This window comes from Bactrocera oleae, chromosome 5 (assembly GCF_042242935.1).
Source record: "Bactrocera oleae isolate idBacOlea1 chromosome 5, idBacOlea1, whole genome shotgun sequence".
In the NCBI taxonomy this organism is placed as follows: domain Eukaryota; kingdom Metazoa; phylum Arthropoda; class Insecta; order Diptera; family Tephritidae; genus Bactrocera; species Bactrocera oleae.
In genome coordinates this window covers 48,258,497-48,277,309 of record NC_091539.1, presented here as the reverse complement: position 1 = coordinate 48,277,309, position 18,813 = coordinate 48,258,497, and the positions used below count along the sequence as shown (strand labels likewise).

At 34.7% G+C, this 18,813-nt stretch overlaps 7 protein-coding genes across 9 annotated transcripts; 3 read left to right on the top strand and 4 right to left on the bottom strand.

The window, feature by feature from the left end:
- Positions 1 to 2,089: 2,089 nt before the first annotated feature.
- LOC106623651 (RNA-binding protein 1) lies at positions 2,090 to 6,988 on the bottom strand. Of its 2 annotated transcripts, none has more exons than XM_014243247.3 (4): positions 6,844 to 6,987; positions 6,401 to 6,638; positions 6,206 to 6,337; positions 2,090 to 2,703 (listed from the first exon to the last, which is right to left on the bottom strand). In XM_014243247.3, the coding sequence occupies exons 2-4, from the start codon at positions 6,607 to 6,609 to the stop codon at positions 2,616 to 2,618; spliced, it is 429 nt and encodes a 142-aa protein (XP_014098722.1). In that variant the 5' UTR covers positions 6,610 to 6,638; positions 6,844 to 6,987; the 3' UTR covers positions 2,090 to 2,615. The 2 variants fall into 2 exon arrangements, with proteins under 2 accessions (XP_014098722.1, XP_036221755.1); XM_036365862.2 differs by lacking the exon at positions 2,090 to 2,703 and adding an exon at positions 2,942 to 5,748 and having other exon boundaries at positions 6,844 to 6,988.
- Positions 6,989 to 7,664: 676 nt separating this feature from the next.
- On the top strand, positions 7,665 to 11,822 carry Surf4 (Surfeit locus protein 4). Its single transcript, XM_014243240.3, has 5 exons — positions 7,665 to 7,921; positions 10,121 to 10,384; positions 10,462 to 10,692; positions 10,757 to 10,936; positions 11,140 to 11,822. Exons 1-5 carry the CDS (start codon positions 7,871 to 7,873, stop codon positions 11,224 to 11,226), a joined length of 813 nt encoding a protein of 270 aa, XP_014098715.1. The 5' UTR covers positions 7,665 to 7,870; the 3' UTR covers positions 11,227 to 11,822.
- Positions 11,823 to 12,489: 667 nt separating this feature from the next.
- ATPsyngamma (ATP synthase, gamma subunit) lies at positions 12,490 to 13,782 on the bottom strand. Its single transcript, XM_070110444.1, has 2 exons — positions 13,639 to 13,782; positions 12,490 to 13,566 (listed from the first exon to the last, which is right to left on the bottom strand). The coding sequence occupies exon 2, from the start codon at positions 13,530 to 13,532 to the stop codon at positions 12,639 to 12,641; it is 894 nt and encodes a 297-aa protein (XP_069966545.1). The 5' UTR covers positions 13,533 to 13,566; positions 13,639 to 13,782; the 3' UTR covers positions 12,490 to 12,638.
- Positions 13,783 to 14,128: 346 nt separating this feature from the next.
- Positions 14,129 to 14,944, top strand: NC2beta (negative cofactor 2beta). The gene has a single exon (XM_014243235.3). The coding sequence runs from the start codon at positions 14,275 to 14,277 to the stop codon at positions 14,833 to 14,835; it is 561 nt and encodes a 186-aa protein (XP_014098710.1). The 5' UTR covers positions 14,129 to 14,274; the 3' UTR covers positions 14,836 to 14,944.
- On the bottom strand, positions 14,916 to 16,168 carry THG (tRNA-histidine guanylyltransferase). 2 transcript variants are annotated; one of them, XM_014243234.3, is made up of 3 exons: positions 16,076 to 16,168; positions 15,789 to 15,987; positions 14,916 to 15,720 (listed from the first exon to the last, which is right to left on the bottom strand). In XM_014243234.3, the coding sequence occupies exons 2-3, from the start codon at positions 15,934 to 15,936 to the stop codon at positions 14,996 to 14,998; spliced, it is 873 nt and encodes a 290-aa protein (XP_014098709.3). In that variant the 5' UTR covers positions 15,937 to 15,987; positions 16,076 to 16,168; the 3' UTR covers positions 14,916 to 14,995. The 2 variants fall into 2 exon arrangements, with proteins under 2 accessions (XP_014098709.3, XP_014098708.3); XM_014243233.3 differs by having other exon boundaries at positions 15,789 to 16,127.
- Positions 16,169 to 16,208: 40 nt separating this feature from the next.
- LOC106623643 (NADH-cytochrome b5 reductase-like) lies at positions 16,209 to 17,476 on the top strand. The gene is made up of 2 exons (XM_014243237.3): positions 16,209 to 16,558; positions 16,622 to 17,476. Exons 1-2 carry the CDS (start codon positions 16,375 to 16,377, stop codon positions 17,344 to 17,346), a joined length of 909 nt encoding a protein of 302 aa, XP_014098712.3. The 5' UTR covers positions 16,209 to 16,374; the 3' UTR covers positions 17,347 to 17,476.
- A 448-nt stretch (positions 17,477 to 17,924) lies between these two features.
- Positions 17,925 to 18,563, bottom strand: LOC106623644 (anaphase-promoting complex subunit 15B). Its single transcript, XM_014243239.3, has 2 exons — positions 18,220 to 18,563; positions 17,925 to 18,157 (listed from the first exon to the last, which is right to left on the bottom strand). Exons 1-2 carry the CDS (start codon positions 18,428 to 18,430, stop codon positions 18,000 to 18,002), a joined length of 369 nt encoding a protein of 122 aa, XP_014098714.1. The 5' UTR covers positions 18,431 to 18,563; the 3' UTR covers positions 17,925 to 17,999.
- Positions 18,564 to 18,813: the final 250 nt, after the last annotated feature.

Below are 18,813 nucleotides of genomic sequence, written 5' to 3'. Positions count from 1 at the left end.
TATTTGAAAAGTGGATATCGACAAGTTGAGGACCTTGGTGAGATAGTTTACTCCCGTTGGGCCTAGGTGTTTTAGCATCAGCATGCTTATTCCGTCAGGGCCGATGGATTTAGACGATTTCGCCTTGTTGATGACACTCTGAACCTCCCCATCGGTGAAAGTAAGTGGTGCGCAGTCTTTTTTTCATTTTGCGCAGCCGTCGGGTAACACATCGTTTGGCCTTGTCGGTCGAAGGGTGCAGTGCAAACTGCCGGCTAAAATAGCTCGCGCACTTCTTCGGGTCCGAGGAGGCATGGCCATCGAATTGAATTTCAACTCGATCGTCATGTCTCCTCGGGTTAGACAAGGCCTTGACAGTATTCCAAAGCTTACTCACACCGGTGGAGAGATTACAGTACTTCAGGTGCTCCATCCATTTTGTCCGCTTATGTTGGTTTACCATTTTCCGAATCTCCAAATTGAGATCCCTTATTCGGGGATCACAGGGATCGGCATGGCGTAAGGTGCGGAGTTCCGCGATTCTACCAGCGGAATTGACGCTCGCCAACGATGACGTCCGTAGAAATGGGTAGTGCGTTGAAGGTGCTCTCAGTAAATTCTGTGGAGCCGACCCAGTGTCCACAGAAATAAACTCGGGAGGTTTCTCGATCGAGATAATTATGGGCAGATGGTCTGATGCGAGAGTTAGCATAGGTCGCCAGGTTATGCTATTTATCAGACCACCGCTAGCGATGGTAATATCGGGCGAGCTATTACAGGTGCCCATAATTCTGGTGGGGGCTTCGTCGTTCATTGTGCAGAGTGTCGAATCGTCTATCTGTTCCGCCAGCTCCATCCCCCTACGATCGTTTGACAGGCAGGAATGCCAAAGGTCGTGATGCGCGTTAAAGTCGCCTAGCACCAAACGATTTTCACCACGAAGTAGCGCATCTATGTTCGGGTGATATCCTGTTGGGCAACATGTAACTGGGGGATGTATATATTAAATATTTCGAGCTCGACATCGCCTGACCGGACAACTATAGGGTGCGTTCGAGATGGCAATCACGACAGCAGTGTTGCAAATTTGTCAAAGTATCACGTTCTGCGTGAATTTTTGCAAACACCTGCAACAGCATCACGTTCTGCTGTCATTTTTTGTACGCAATTTATGCAAATAATCGGCAACACTAAATTTTTGTCTGCACATCAGCAGAGTATAAGCAAATATGCAACACAGTAGCTGCACTGCTGCAATTATTACGTAGCTCGAACGCACCTATACCCTGACATTCTAGGGTAATGTCCCTGCGGTCGATGTCAACATCGATTAGACGATATTGCATAAGTTGGTCAGACTGGGAGTCATGCTGTATGTGTGAGCTCCTTAGGGCCATGGAGGTCCTATCTTGGCCACTCGACTGCAGCGGCAGCGCAGTGCGCGAACATGGTGCAGGTTGCACAGCCGTTGAGGCAGATGTCGCATTATTGCGTTGACAGCATGGGGCCACGTAACTCGTGGTCCACTCCCTCAAATCTAATTTAGACCTGTTTGGATCGCAAACAGCTCTTTCATATGTAATTACCCATGTAAAATATGAAGTACTGGTGTGATACCTATGGCATCAGCAATTTCATACTTAGTCAAACTTGGATCTTCACTAACAATATTATAAACTTGCACAATGATTTATGGTGTGGTTGCGGTATTTGGTCGTCCTTCGCGCGGATCGTCTTCAAGCCTAGTACGACCACGTTTAAATTTACCAGCCCGAAATTCAACGGTGCGCTTTGAAGGTGAGAACTCCTTATACACTTCTAACAATTGTTTTTATTTGCTTTTAAACCTTTTAAAACAAAGAATCGAATCACTGCGTGATATACAATTTTTTCTACAATATATTAAAAAAAATACTCTGACATGTCAACTTCAAATGGCTTGTAAACAAAGATTAATCGGCAGAATGACTTGTAACTTTGCATGTGTTCTCACGACAGATGTACCAACTTGAGAAAACAAAAAAAATTTGGTGCTAGTAGTGCTATTTCTTGGTGAGCACTACTCACTTTTCAACCATTCTGTACATGATGGATAGTAAGAAAACGGCTCTTTATTTTAAATATCTTATCTTTATTTTATTATACTTTTAAAATTAGCAAGACTTATTAAATAATGCTTTCCATAAGTAATTATTCACAAACGTACGTACAATGCGGTAAATCAATCAAAAAAATTAAGAATTTACCTTAATGTGGTGCTTTTTGGGAATACTAGGTCTGTTGGTGGATAGACAGATTGTGTAATGGGTATTTTGTGTTACCCAATGTTTTTGTTTTGCTCAGGAATGCACACTTGTTTTTGCACTTTTGTTGTGAGAACAAATCTTCCAAATCATTAAACGCTGGAGTTTAGTTTACCACTTCTTCAAAATTAATCTAGACTCTTTTTGTTGTTTTCTGCATACAATATAGTAAGTGTACAAGTTACTCTCAGGTTACTAAAACTTATGCTATGATAAGTTCTCTCTTTCTACATAAAGGTGTATATAGATTTTGAGTAAAGAAAATAGTTTTTTTTCCGATAATTCAATTTGAGAAATTTTTGTGATTTTTTTTTTTTTTTTTATATTATATATCTAATGGCGATCACGAGAGTCCGATCGGCTACGTCTGTCTCTAGAAAAACTGCGGGAACGGCTGCGTGTACGACGTGGTGAACGTGATCTGTAAGAAATTGTCATATAAAAGAGAAAAATAAAAATTTAATAGGCTATTGTATAGAAAGATTTCTAAGCAGTGCACACAATGAAAAAACCCGTACATTGAAGATTTTAATACCATTTGTAAACATTCGATGGGATTTTGTAGTAGAGTTGATTGTTGTAGAGAAGATTTCGTTACAAATAATTTTGCAGTCAAGGGATGAGAGACGCTACTTTTTAAATGATAAAAAAAATTCTCATTCATTATAATTAGTCAATTTATACCCTTTGCTTTCACAAGTCTAACTATTGAGAATGTTTTGTTGATTTTGTTGCGCTGTTCTTTATATTGACTCAATTAACTGTAATGTTACCAAATTGTTCCCTGATATTGTCGATATATATAAAGATTTATTTCAAATTGTTTTTGTATTGCTGCGTTGCTGAACCCGAATTCGACGAGCTGGCTTACGTTGCTGACTATTTACAATTCCTTGGTTCTCTAAAAAAAATTATAAGCTGAATGCACGAGTAACTGCAGCTCAGTAGCTCGTTCATTTGATTTGACTTATTTGTTGAGGTGGTGGTGTAGTAGTAGTAGTAGTAGTAGTACTGGTGATGGTGGTTTTTGGTGATAATGGAAGAGTTTCTTTTGTTGATAATCAACTGATTTGTGATGACTATTTTAAATGAATAAAAGATATAATAAAAATTGCAAAATAAACTATTGAGCGGATAACAAAGTATACAAGCCCGACATTCATCTGTGACAATGATACTTGGAAGCGTTTGTTGCGCATATCGGACATGATAGGGTTGGTGAAGTAGACAAAAAAAGCCTTAATTTGGGTTGCTGGTTGAATATGTATGCGCATCGGTGGAGTAGTAGTGATGACATTAGCTTGCTGTTGTTGACCATGGTGCAATATGAGAGTTCAGTTAGATTTAATTGAAGGCCTTGGAGATCGGTTGCTAAGCCGGAACGTTGAATAGCTTGAAGGATGTATAGCGGTGACCCTGTTTATATTGCCAATCAAGCTCTAAAACGCTCGAAGGACCAGCCAAAGTGGATGTAATGAATTCGAAATAAGTTCCTATCAAACGGATGTCATGGAGTTGAGTAGCTGAGTAGCGCACATATTTTCACCCATTAAGTAGAAAAGATGTTGCAGTTGTGAATGGTGTTCATTAAGCCGATCATTGCTAAGTGTTCACCTGCTCGGATGCAATGGAATTTACAATTAGTGGATAGTTCTATGTCAAAGTGTACATTTTTTTTTTTAACCTTGAAAAAATTATTTTAACACAACTTGAAATATCCTCAATATTAGCATATTAGTAACAAAATGAACTAGGTAGTATCTAAATTAGAAAGAACTTATTCTTACTTGAAATTACCGCACACGTTTTGTCTTTCGTTCTTGATGCACTTATACGCTGTTTCGCACATTTGCATGTCAAAAACGATGTTCAGGGTGACAACCTGCCCTTCCCCTTTTGAGATTTGAACGATTACTTTCATTTTGACGAGTTGAGTGGATTAAATTCAAAGTAAATGATGTAATATTGCTCGAACACTTGTTGTAGGTATATATTTGCAGTTGAAACCACTGCAGAGGCAAGAGTGAAGTTGCAGAACTGATGGAGTATTTGGTGGATTACACAAAAGCGCCATTTAATGTAGATTCTCTGAAGATCATAACGCAGTTAGCAGTTTTACTTTGCACAATAAAAATACAAAAACAAAAAAATATCCGAATTGCGGTCATATTTTTACTGCAGAACCCGTTTACCCGAATCATTCAATTGTCTTAACTCTTGAATTTTAGATTAAATTCCATTATATCGGCAGTACCAGTTAAAATTGCATTGCAGGTCAGTCTGTATAGCGTGCGATTGAAAACAACCACTGCTCTTTCATGTATAATTTGTCGTTAAAGAAGTTTTGAAAGTTGTATAAAAGTATTAGTAGTAAAGTCGTCATTATTGGTTAAGAGCAGAGACGTTGCAGCGATCGAATATGTTTTGTGACATAAAAAAAAAATCATGTAGTTAACATCGAAAGAAATGACGAAGTTACGATGGAGTCACCTATTTTGTGTGGTCTTCCCCATATATAGACCGTTGGGTGTACATGCATACATTACCCGACCAAGCACTTTGATTTTTTTTTTATCACATAAGTGTGCATTTCTTGTCAAAGTCGTTGTGATTTTTGTTGTTGGTGATGGTATTTGTTGTGCTGAAGGTTGTAGTGTTGTGGACACTTTTCACAGTCAGTTGCTTATACAAAGGAGAAGGAAGTGGTAGTAGTATATCAAGTTGTTAAGGTGGTTGTGGTGGTAGTAGTGGTATTAATGATGATGGCTGTAGTAAATGCTTAGGAATTTGCCGTTGATGTTGATCCTGCGCCTGCTGCCCAAGCACACTTTTACTAGTTGCACTAATTCTTGTAGTAGCAATAGTTGTAGTGACTGTAGAAGCAGTTGCAGCTGAGGTAGTAGTAGTAGTAGCGGTAGTAGTTATTTTACTAGTAGTTGCTGTTCTAATGATTGTTGATCTTTTACTGCACTTAACATCAGGACAACTGTTACAGTTTTCTATTACGACAACAACAATTGTTAGATAAGTATTGATGACAATGACTACAGCGAAAACGAGATCAAATTTTATGTGCAAGACTGTTGTAACGTTGGTGTTGGTGGTGTTCAAGGTGTTCGTGTTGATAACAAAAACTATGATCATTAATTTATTGATGAAAGTACTGTGTTGTGGCTTTTCTTTTAGTTGTTTTTGGTGATGTTGAAAATGATGTTTGCTATAACTAAAATTGTTGTTGTCGAAATTTTGTAGATATTCTTTCTTAAAAAATTGTTGGTTGACATTTTTTTCACTATTATCAAGATTGTTGTCGTTGAACGATATTAAGTTGAGCTTGTTGCTTGTCGTGGTGAAGTTTGTGGAGAAGGAGCAGTAGTTGTGATACGTGAAGATGTTGTTTTTGTAGTTTTTGTTGAAGGAAGAGGAGGTAGAAGTTCTAGAAGTAGTAGTAGCAGTAGACTTTATCCTGCAAAATGATTATCGTAAACTACATTTAAAAAATCTTTCAATATCTATCTCAAAATCTAAATAGAAACACGAAATAATGTGTGTAATCAACAAATAGCCATAACAGTACTTATCTACTACTATAAACGTTAGCACCGTTTATGGCTGTATGTATGCATTAGCAACAAAAATTAAAATAATGTTGCACTACTCGTTCCTATAGATTTCCATGTTAAAGATATTTTACACTTTTAGTTCTCTAATATAATTATATATGCATAACATACTAATTAAAGCATTGGCACATCAGTATAATAATAGAACAATACCAACAAATGGTAATTTTTCGCAACAACTCATCCTTTGCAAAATATTTAGGTAATAAAATTTCACTGTATAATTATTCTTACAATTTGCCAAGAATGCCAAAATTAATAAAGCGTTCATATAGGCTATATAATATTGCGTTGACTTACCTATAGCGGCCCCCACCACGGCCTCCGCTGCTGCTGCCACCGCCACCAGCACTACCGCCTCCTCGTCGTCTATCATCTCTTCGTGATCGGCCCGACGACATTTCTACCCGTATCCGAGTACCACAGCAGCGCCTGCAGTTTTTATTCAAAAATATTGAAGAAAAAATTTGCAAATATTTTATACAAGTTACTTACGTTCCATCCAATCCTCGTGTTGCATCTTCTGCGTCGCGACGATCTTCAAATTCTACAAATGCAAATCCAGGTGGATTTCTTGCGACCCACACATTTCTCAAGGGACCATATTTGCTAAAAGCGTTTTCTATTTCATATTTTGAGGCAGATGATCCCAAATTTCCTACATATACTTTGCAAGCTAAATCCCACTCACGATAGCGCGGCATTATTTTTGTTTATAAATCCTTAATAATATCTGTAACCAATATTAAAACAAATAAAATTTAGACTTATATTTGAACAATTTTTCTACGTGGAAAACGAAGGCGTGGAAATTTCTACATATACAGAAAAAACAAAATGGCGGACGACATTATGATTTGCATAACTAGTCTAAGTGCCAATATCACAATAAAAAATACAATATTTTACTGTTTCTTATATTTTAAAAATATTTTTACCTTTGATTAAATTCGTGTATACTTTTGCAAATAGGTTTACCAAATTTATTTATTCCGTTTAATATAATTTCCACTGCGGATAAAACCCAAACACGTTCACTCGCTACAACCACAAGAAAAGAATAATCGAAAGATTCGAAAATTGTCTACGTCTCCTTTGCATATTCGTATACCTTTCTGAACACTCTCTATTTTCATACAGCATTATGAAACAGGGTATCTAAAAATCATAAACTATTTATTTGTTGTTTTGTCAAATTAATAATAGAATTTAGGGAAATTCGCTCCCATCTTGACTAACTGTATTATATAAGGAAAGTTTCTCTAAATAAAGCTTTTAAAAGTGTGGTGAAAAAATATATTATACATATATATATTATTCGTCAGAATTCTTTATATGAAATAATGTTATAATAAGTACTATTTGAATTGAAAGTATTTCTGGTTAAAATTAGCAAATATTAAAATGATACTCTAATATATTGCACCGAATCATATTTATGATATATTTAGTGTTATTGTTGTTGTAGCGGCAGAGTTCCGCCGAGTTGACAGTCTTTGGCCGGATAAAATCCGGGTCTGTTTCGGTTATGTAGGCCCGAATGTCCTGGGAACGGATGATATATCTAGTCAGAGAATGTTAATGAATCATTTACTTTCTCTAATTTAGCCAGTGTTTTTGATTAATGCGGCTGTTGGCATGTCAAAATAAATATTTTTCTAACTGGATTTTTTTAAAATTTTATTCCAATTGGCGTTCTACAACACTGGATATATAAATCAAATACAACACTGATAATATGCAGCAGACGTGTTCTCTTCCAACATTTGTCTCGTTTTCGTGGTTCGTGTTTAAGTAGTTCGTGTTGCTTCAAGTTTTGTTAATATTTTTTATTTTAAATATTATAAAGGGTAGTGAGAAATCTTAAAAGAAAGTAGGGTTTTATTACTAAAGCCACAACGAATAAATTTGTTCCATTGAGCTTAGGTTCCGGGACAACGACGAACATTAAGTACACAAACAAAAATGAATATCCCCAACGAATACATTTCGAAAACGGAGGATGTGGCGGATCAGGTAAATTGGTACAAAGCTTGAACTTCCAAACTTTGGTAGGACAATCTAAGAAGCCAATATTAATGCGATTGAGAACAAAAATGTGCTATGTGAAATCTTTAGAGAAAGTTGTCATCATAACGGCTTGATTAGATATTACGGCTATCATCCTGCTATTTAGCAATAGAAAGAGATGAATGCGGCTAAATTGAGTAGCCGCACGGTAGATTATGAAAAAACTGTCAACGTCACCCATTCGTATCAGCAATATTTCGTTGTTGTTGTTTTAGCATTTTAATATTAGTTTGTCTAATGCTGCTGGTTGTTGTTGCTGCTCCTACATTATGTTTTTGATATGTAGGATGAATTGTTCCCTAGTAATGATTGTATCAATGGTGTTCCGATTAAATTCGATTTCTGCGCTATATTCAATTGGGACGTCAAGTGAATTGATAGAACATGTGGGAAAATACTTAAAAAGTAATAATTTATAAGAAAGAAGATTTAATATGCTACATTTTACTAAGCTTTGTGTTGTGTATGTGATCAGTAAAATTTTTATATATGGTATTTAAATAAGCCTAAACATAAATATTAGATTCGAGTGCCACTTGTTGCAAGATAACTAGTTAGTGGTTTTAAGAAATCTTCAGTAATACCTATTCGAAGTAATTGTTTTATGCTAATTAAAAACAAAGTGTAAAGTTCGAAGGTGTCATAATAATAGATTAAAAATTTTTAATTACCGCGTTGGTGAAAATAAAAAATTTGCCCTTAGACAATATATAGCAATCTATGCGTCCATATGTATGTAACTTGCATTACAACTGTATCTAACTTTTACTTTCCGCTTCGAGCTTCCGTCTTCACACTTCTTGGAACTCAATAGATTCACTCTCTTGACCGGTTTAGTTTTTCTCTTTTTTTTTGTTATTTGTAGCTGTCTTTAACATATTTCGAAAGTTTCATACTTAAGTAATGATATGTCGGTCGCATTTAAATGCCACACATGCACTTTGATTTCATATTTACATAAGATGAGCACATATTGCTATAGTTGTATGTATTGTAGACAAAATATGAAAGAAATAACGTAATTGAAAATGTATGCATTTATACTAAAAAGTTTCAATAACACCAATATATTAACTGAAGCATGTAGTTGCATATATGTATGTAATTAGGGCTTTTTAACTATTTGAGAAAAATAAAGTAGCTTTTCAGTTATCATACCAATATTTTGTGTCAGGTTCTTTTAGTTAAGAGTGTATGATAAATTTTCAAATATTTATCTTTCACTTCAATTGGAAAACTTTTTCATTTAAAATTAATTTATATTAAATAAATAGGGCTTATTTGATAATATTTATATACATACATACATTTATAAATTGTTAGTAAATATATAATTTCTTTCTCAGTTAACTATTTAATTAAAAGAAAGACGTTCTTTAAAGTCTAGTTATATAAATACATATTGAAAATCCTCATCAATATAAACCAAAATAGAAAAATATTTAAACAAAAACTTTTAGTACACAATAAGTATTGTAAGTACATATTGTCATCAGCGTATCATCAAAAATTCTGCTATCAAATATAGTTAAGCTATAGCCAAAATAAAAATTTTGTTTCAATATGAGTTTCAATTTGTTAATATAATATGCTGTACAAAATATAATATTTTTACATATCTTAAAAGATATAACTAAGCCCTCGGCATAGTCTTAAAATTTTGTTTTCTAGTTTCGGTACTCGTCACGTCACATCTTGACCAAAAAATGTTATAATCAGATTCATATCTCTCAAGTCTTTAGGTGGAAGACTTTTGCACGTTACAAGAAATTTATTAAATGAAAAGTAATTGTTGAAGGAGACAAAAGTTTTGTTAGTGTAATTATAATGTTATTATTCTTTTAAGAATATCCGAATAGTTCTCATTTTAACTACAATCGAACAGATATTTTTAAATTCTTTCTGTAATAATCTAAAGTAAAATTCTTCAAAAAGGCACAGCAGTTTTAAAAAATTGTAATGAATATGGGGTGAAGCTCTCCAGCTGAATATAGATCTACGGCATTCCGTTATGTAACTCCGTCCGCGTTGGAAATAGTTTCGCAGGTCAAGCAAAGTATTCGATGCGGTTTTATTTATACAACAGATATAAAACAAAATATAATCGTGTTTATGTATATTAATTACTCTCTATTTTTTATGCAGGTAATTCGTCGCGGTAAAAATATCCTGCCCACAGTCGCCCGTCTGTGTTTAATAGCGACATTTTTTGAAGATGGTTTGCGCATGTATTTTCAATGGAATGAGCAACGTGAATATATGGATATTAGTTGGGGATGTGGCAAATTTTTAGCGACAGTTTTTGTGCTTGTAAATTTATTTGGACAACTAGGTGGCTGTGTAATGGTAATCGCTAGATTTAAGGTCGATATAGCTGTTGGTTTGCTTTTCTTCATTGTAGTGCTACAGGTGAGTGACCCCCACTTTTAGTTGTTAAATATTTAAATAATAATTATGTTTTAATTTATTTTTATTTCATAAACTAGACAATCGCTTACTCCATCCTTTGGGACATACAATTCTTGTTGCGCAATCTGGCACTGATTGGTGCATTACTGCTTGTTTTAGCGGAATCACGTGTGGAGGGACGCAGTCTATTTGCTGGTGTTCCCTCACTGGGTGAGAATAAACCTAAAAATGTAATGCAGCTCGCTGGTCGTATACTGCTCGCATTTATGTTTATTACATTAATTCGTTTCGAAATGAGCTTCCTTCAGGTACTTTAAATGCTTAAGATGTTATACAATATAAAACAAGTACGGTCTTTTGAAATATTTTCAGATTTTATTAGATATCGTCGGTTCGATTTTGATGGTTCTGGTAACAATAGGATATAAAACAAAATTGTCTGCACTCATCCTCGTAGCATTATTGACTGTACTCAATTTGTACCATAACGCGTGGTGGACCATTCCTTCTTATAAACCACTTAGAGATTTTCTGAAATATGACTTTTTCCAGGTAATGTGTTAGATAGTATATTATATTATAAATTATTAAAAATATTTTGTAGTAGGGTTTGTTATGTGTAGAACGATGTGTATACGATATAAGTGTTTACAAAATATAATGTATAAAAATGTGCACCTGTGATTTTTGTTAAATATAATTATACATGTAATAATTTCCCTAAAAGAATAACAATTATTATCTTATTTTTATAGACGCTCTCCGTCATCGGCGGTTTACTAATGATTGTGTCACTGGGTCCAGGTGGTGTATCAATGGACGAACATAAAAAGAAATGGTAGACTTGACCATGCTGGCTTAGAGCATCTCCATGCACAGGAGAGAAAATTATTAATTTTATTATTTTATATAAATGTAGTTCTTTTTGTTTCATAAATTAGACAACTTTTTATAATAACAAGCGATAAACAACAACCATAAAATGGAAGAAATTATGATAAAAGTAAATAAAAAAACACAAATGAAAACAAACAAAAAATTTAGAGAAATATGAAATCGTGGTTAATTCCACTGTGCGTTCAAAGCAATTGCTGATAGCAAACAAAAGTACTTTTCATGTTCACAGTAATGTCTTTTACATGTGTTAAGTAAACGATGTAATAAAATATGTATATGATCGACGTTAGCTCCAAAAAAAATTTCAGGTTGTGCTTTTGCTCTCATAATTTATTTTTATACAACACACGGTACATAAATATACTATATCAGATACGACGAAATGCCACATGAATGAGCTAATTTTTAAGTACACATTCTGTTTTAGTTCTTCCAAAAACCTTTTAGATTTTAAAATTGAACTACAACAATTTTATTCCTAATTTCCGTTAATTTTTAAGAAATAAAATCTAAAAATGAAAATAATGTTTTAAATGAGAAAGGTATTTTGTTTTCAAGAAAATTTAAACTGCTGATTCTTTGCAAGTGTTTCAGAAGCGCAAAGATACTTATAACAAGAAAGAAGTAAACTTCAGCTGCATTAAAGTGTATAAAAAATATTTATTTTAATTTTGATCTATTAATTTTTAGGATAGGGTGCGTTCGAGAGTAGCTGTACTGCTGCAATTATTAGGTAGCTCGAACGCATCCATAGCTCTATAAACAATTTCTTCGGAGATCGGACCCGCTGTCTTGTACAATAATCTATGCCAAATTTCGTGAAGATACATAGCCAAATAACGAAGTTTACTATACAAGAACTTTATTTTGATCGTTCAGTTCGTATGGCAGCTATTTGCTATAGTAGGCCGATATCGGCGAATTTGACAAATAAGCAGCTTCTTGAGTAGCACAGAACGTGTGCCAAATTTCAGATCGATATATCTGAAACGGAGTAGCTAGTTCGCGTATATACAAACAGACGAATATGGCTAAATCAACTGTTCAGGGTATAAAAAGTCCTCCGCTCTTTGGAGGCAAATTAAAACCGATATGATCCAAAGCACACAATTTAAAAATAGAAGAAAATGCACCTATCCAAATATTTCCAAATTCCACTTAATTAACGTTTTATAACTTTCAATTTCAAGAAAATTAAAGACATTCACTATAAGTTTTATTTGTTTATTACATTTTATTTCAAATTTTAACTTATGGCGAAAAATTCGCTATTTCGTTAAATACCGCATTCCGAAAACGTAAAACCAACATTTCTTTCGAAACTTTTCCATTTATTACTTCGATCGTTTTAAATTTTTTAATTCAAAGCGGCAGCACCAGAGATGATTTCAATCAACTCACGAGTGATGACAGCCTGTCTGGTACGGTTGAATGTGAGTGTGAGCTTCTCAATCATTTCACCGGCGTTCTTGGACGCGTTGTCCATGGCAGTCATACGGGAAGATTGTTCGGAACAAGCACCTTCCTTCATGGTATAGAATATCAATGAAGCTAGCGAGTATTCCAAGTAGCTCTGCACAATTTCACTGTCAAGTGAATCATAGAGTGCCAACTTCTCAGATTTCTCTACGGTTGGTGCATTGTATACAGGCAGCGTAGACAACTGATATGAAACGACTGATTTGAATTTGTTATAGACTATTTGACCTTCAGTGAAATCATAGCCGGTCTTTAATACTTCATGAGCAATTTTTGAAGCATCAAGGAAGGTGGGTGGCAGACGACCGATCTCGTTGGCAACCATCAAAATGTTCTTGCCATAGGTGCGTGACAAAATTGAACGCGACTTGTCACCAACACAGAATATCTTAGTATTGGAATCATCTTTAGCAAGTTCGTTACGGATATAACGGGCAACACCCGTATGCACCGCACCGCATAGACCACGATCAGAAGTCATAGCAACCAACAGCTTCTTTGGCTCAGCCTTATCTTCCGACTGGATTTCGGTTTTCTCAAAGAATTGTTGTGCACCAACACCATAAGGGCGAGCAGCCTTTAAATCGCGTTCAGCACGCGAATATTTGGCAGCTGACACCATCTTCATGGATTGCGTAATTTTCTGAATGTTCTTTACGGACTTCAAACGGATCGAGATGGATTTCAGAGTAGCCATGCCGCGCTGCGGCTGCGACTGTAAAGTCGCTTCAATGGCAACTGGGATCAAAATGTTAGCACGCTGCATCATCATCTTGCTAAGTTGAAGTTCCGGACCGTGCAGAAAACTAAAAGTAGTATAAATTAGATTTTTATCACAATTTTTTCCGTAATTTGTGGTTATGCAAAATGAGAATTACCAAATTTTTCACGACACGAAGCAATTGACAGAAAATGGTGTTGTGAATTTCATCTTATGTAAGTTGGGATCAGTGTTGGCCAACTACCCTTAAAAAGGGAAATTTATGGGCCTTCAAGAATATCTGCGGTCTGCCATTGCAAAATGTTTCGAGTATATAAATATGTTGTGATTGTAGTACCGATTTTGGTTTAATAAAAATATTATTTTTAAATGTTCAACTATAAAAGCAGTATTATTATACCTAATTGGACTTTTCAACACTTTAATTAAGTGAATTTCTGTTAGCCGTGTTGTCATTTTTGACATTTCTCTAGAATGTTTTTGATATTGAGGTTTCTGTCTGTCTCGTTCTTATTTGTTTAAAATATTATTTTTCAACGTTTAATAAAACTATGAAAGCCCCACTATTATTATTAATGGTTTTGCAACACTGAAGGATATTTTTAGTTGACAGATTGTCATTTTTGACACTTGTGTAGAATTTTTTGGAAAATAAAGTTGCTGTCAATCAGTACACAAAATATAACAGTATATGTTTGTTTATTTTATAATATAATCCATATTGTAATTATAAGTCCGAATTATAAAGTATTTTTGAAATTTTGACAATTAACGCAATAAATATTAGTAATAAATGGCAGATCCACAAGATGAGCTGTGCCCACCACCTACAGAGGATGATGACTTGACATTGCCGAGAGCAAGTATTAACAAAATTATTAAAGAGCTGGTACCATCAGTACGCGTTGCGAATGAGAGTCGAGAATTGATACTTAATTGCTGCACTGAGTTTATACACCTAATTTCTTCAGAAGCTAACGATGTATGCAACAGACGTAATAAAAAGACTATTAATGCAGAGCATGTATTAGAAGCTCTTGATCGTTTGGGTTTCTGTGATTATAAACAGGAAGCAGAGGCCGTTTTGAATGATTGCAAAGAAGTTGCCGCCAAACGGCGACGTCAAAGTACACGACTTGAAAATCTTGGTATACCTGAAGAGGAACTTCTGCGGCAACAACAGGAACTATTCGCTAAAGCTCGCGAAGAGCAAGCACGTGAAGAGCAACAACAATGGATTAGCATGCAAGCGTCTTCTGTTCAACAAAATGCTGAATTATTGCATCGACAAATGAAGTCTAGCAGTAGCGGAGGGGGTTTAGAAGATGACGATGACGACGATGAAGAATACTAATCGCGTTTAAAAAGCATTAGATTTAAGAGCCTACAGCTGAGGATTATAAGTGGATTTATATCGTAAATGATACATACATAAAAGTTTTTAATGTTTCATTAAATAATAATATGTTTTACTTATTTCTCTAATTAGATACAAATTTTGTAAAAGTATTGTGCTAACTTGAAATTTCTATATTTTGTGGTTTTTCATATCCAGAGCTCAGCTTTTCTATTTGAGATTTTAGTACCGGTGATAAATCATCAAAGCGAGATACGTAGTCGCCAGGCTTATACTTGCCCAATAACTCAGTATGATCTTTCCAAAATTTTTCACGTATCATATCATCGTGCACGGGTACAATTAGTTGTCTATTTAAACCATCATTGTCGCTGATTTTCACCCGCTTTCTTAATAGTATAGTACCTTTGCGAAAGATGGCGGGAAGCTTGTTATAATTGATACCAAATTTAGTAAAAAGCATTTCATTTTTATCCGCAGAGAATGTACCGCGAAGCTCAGCTTCAGCTTCTTGATTGCTTAGTCCCGATTGTAATACTAAATTCCAAAAAGCAGTATTGTATAAATTATTAATATGTACGTCCGCTTGTCGCCAGCTGAGATAGTCGAGTAAGTTTTGATCTGATGGGTATAATACAACTCGGCCATCGAAGCATGGAGGATACTGTAAAGTTTTGTGATGCATCCAATGATTCCAGTTAAATACGTAGGCAGAAGTGAATAAACTGGTTACATATGTGAGTAGTTTCGCTGCTCGTCGATGGAAAACGTTAGTTTCCTTTCGGAATATAAATGAGTATTCATCACTTTGGCCATAAGCTAGTATGACATCGCGAAATTCTTCCATTACTGTTATCGCGGCGATGTTCATCAAATTAAGCGCTGATTACAGAAGATATTTATGTATAAAAAAAGTTGAATAGTAAAAAATCTTTTGTATATACATATACCATTTATGTCGTTAGGTTTAGCAAATTCGTGTGCTTTAGAAAATTTATGAAATCCCTTGCCATCCAAACGTATCACAATCCAGACATTTGGTAAAATGCTGTCGTCCTGTTCGTAGTTTTTAACATATTCAAATCGACTACAGGCCATACCACCGCACGTATGTAGAACACGTTGTTGATTTATAATCTCAACTGATCTCTTTAATGTATAAAGGATTGAATATCGTAAAAGTTGCATAAGATATTTTGGTTTTTAGTTAATTTATTTTAGATATAAATTTTATTACTTATAAAAACTCTTCAAGAATATCACTGTTATTGTTTATTTATCTGTCAAGAACATGCATGCCAATAGACGAGAACGTCAAAAAAGGCTATGAGGTGTCATTGAAAAGTCAACCATCAGCTGTTAGCTGTGATCAACTTATCATAGAACGTCTGTGCCATTCGAAGTTTTTATCAATTGTTTTTATATCATGAGATTGTTTCACTATTTGAAAACAAATCAGTCTCAATTGCATAAATCGATAAAGAATATGGAAACAACTGATGGGAGAAATTATCTTGTTACACAAATTGGGATATAATGGATCAAACTATGATAAGTGAGAGTGACTGCTGCGGTAATGGCTGTGCCAATTGTGTGTTAAATGTGGGATTTCGGAAAACTTCTAATGATAATCTAGAAGGAAAACAGAACGTTATTTCGGAGTATCAAAAATTTCGACTCCTAAGGAAATATCCACATAACCCCATGGGCAGAGACGATGGTAATGGAAATTGTGATATAGTCGAAGTAATTGAGCTTCATTTTTGTGTTTCTGAGTTGCCAGACGGTGTGGGGGATTTCGCTTTGGTGATACCAGTAGGTTGTCACGTAATGATGCGTCACCGTTTACCTACTGGTTTAGTGTGCTTAAGGCCCTATTCTCCTTTTTGGGTGGAAACTATGGCGATGGAATTCAAAATCCTTGTAAATCTCACCCCTAATGGTGAAATGTCTCGATTTATTAAAGATCTGAAGATTGGTGATTTTGTCGAATTTCGTGGTCCTATAGGTGCTTATGAATATTTTAGTAACACTAAAACTGAACGCAATGTTTTTATTATAACGCAAGGCGTTGCCATTGCAGCAACCATCCGCATTGTTAAAGATATCCTGGACAATGAAGAAGACTTTAGTCAGGTTTTTCAATTAGCATGTTATAAAGATATAGAACATGCTTTCTTTCGAGGGGCGTTACGAGACTTCAATAAGTATTGGAACTATAAAAGTCGCATATATCTCGCACATCAGAGATGTCCGCAAAGTATGTGTAAAACAGTTGAATGCAGTGGAGAATGTACCTGGTTTCAAAAAAAATTGTGGTATAAAGAAAAGGCTTATTTATGTCGTTTGACTGAATCTGAATTGAGTGATATATGCAAAGGAATTGTCGATAACGACATAGAATTAGTTTTTATAATTGCTGGCTCAAACAATTTCCAAGAATCTGTTACTAATATTGTCAAAAAATTAACGTTACAATCTTTAAATACCAAATTTGTTTTACTGTAGATGAAATTTAAATAATATAGAGAAATTACAAATGTAAGTCTGATTTTTTATTGAAAGTACTTAATACCCGCTTAAAAACCAAAAACACATCTATAAGAAATAAATAATTATTAGATACAAAATTTGTAAATGATTTTTTTTTTTAGTAAATACTGGTACTTGGTTTACTGATCTTTAATTATTTGGACCAGCGGTATGTAACACCGAACATTTAGGAAACTTATACACTCATTTGGTGCAATGAAAGTACATGCTAGCTGGCAAAGCGATACCTAAAGACATCCACAGGCAGATATTAACCGTCAATGTATTAAAACCAACAAAGCAAAAACTTAAACTTATTTAAAACAATGAAAGAACAAACTCTATCGATTAGTGGTATACTCGTCCTGGTTATGAGAGATATAACACAAACTGCCCTCACAGCCACAATGTACTTAATATTATATTTGGGAAACTTCAATGAAAATTCCAGGCGAAGCGGCATTTTGCGCTTTCTAAGCTATGTTAAATGTTAAGTGGCCGATATAAAATCGGCTTGCTCTTTTAGTTGAAAATCCTACTACATAAATAAACTCTTTTCAGATTTGCAAAATTAAATTATTATTCTACTTCATAAAAAAATTAAACAGCCACAAGGAAAGAAAAACGGTTTACAAAGTGTCGACTGTTGTTGGCACATCTTCATTAATTGGGTTAGCATCATCACCAGGCGAATAAAGTGCAGAATGCTCTGGCTGACCAGGAATAGCTCTGTCATTTGTATCATCATCATCATCGTGTGTATCCGAATCATCGCTATCATCGTTAGCTGGAAGCATAAAAGAAAGCTCATGTGTCCTTGATTGATTAAATAATGTATGTACATATTACCATCTTCGTCATCAGTTTCAGGCCCTGGTCTTGTTAAAACTTTACCTAGAGGCGGAATATCACTTGCCGCATTTTTTATAGATTCCTTCCAATTATCATGATCCCGCTCATAACGCAAAACATCATCTTCGCTTGGTGGAGTATTAGTTTCGAACCAAATGCGATTTGCAATTTGTGGTCGCAACGATGGAAAGAAAGGTATCATAGACATGACTAGTCTCACACAGACTTTAAATTAATAATTAAAGCTTATGTATGAGAAAATCTTGACTAACTATGTTTACGAAAATATGATTTTTGATTTCTGTTTTTCGTAAACAAAACAAATTTTTGTTGTTACTTGTAACTAACAGAGCTGCAATTTGACCTCTGGCTGCACTTATTGGTACGACAAAAGTGTAAGTCCAGTTTCGAATAACTAAAAGTACATGTTTTCTATTTGGACATTTTTCACCTTGATATAATAATGTGAGCTTTTGAATTGCTTAAAAATATAGTGGAATTAGTCAAAATCTATAGTAAATGTGTAGTTTCCGTTCACGTCAAAATAAAACGCTTAAAAAATATTTATATAATTTTCGAGGCCTCCTTCGT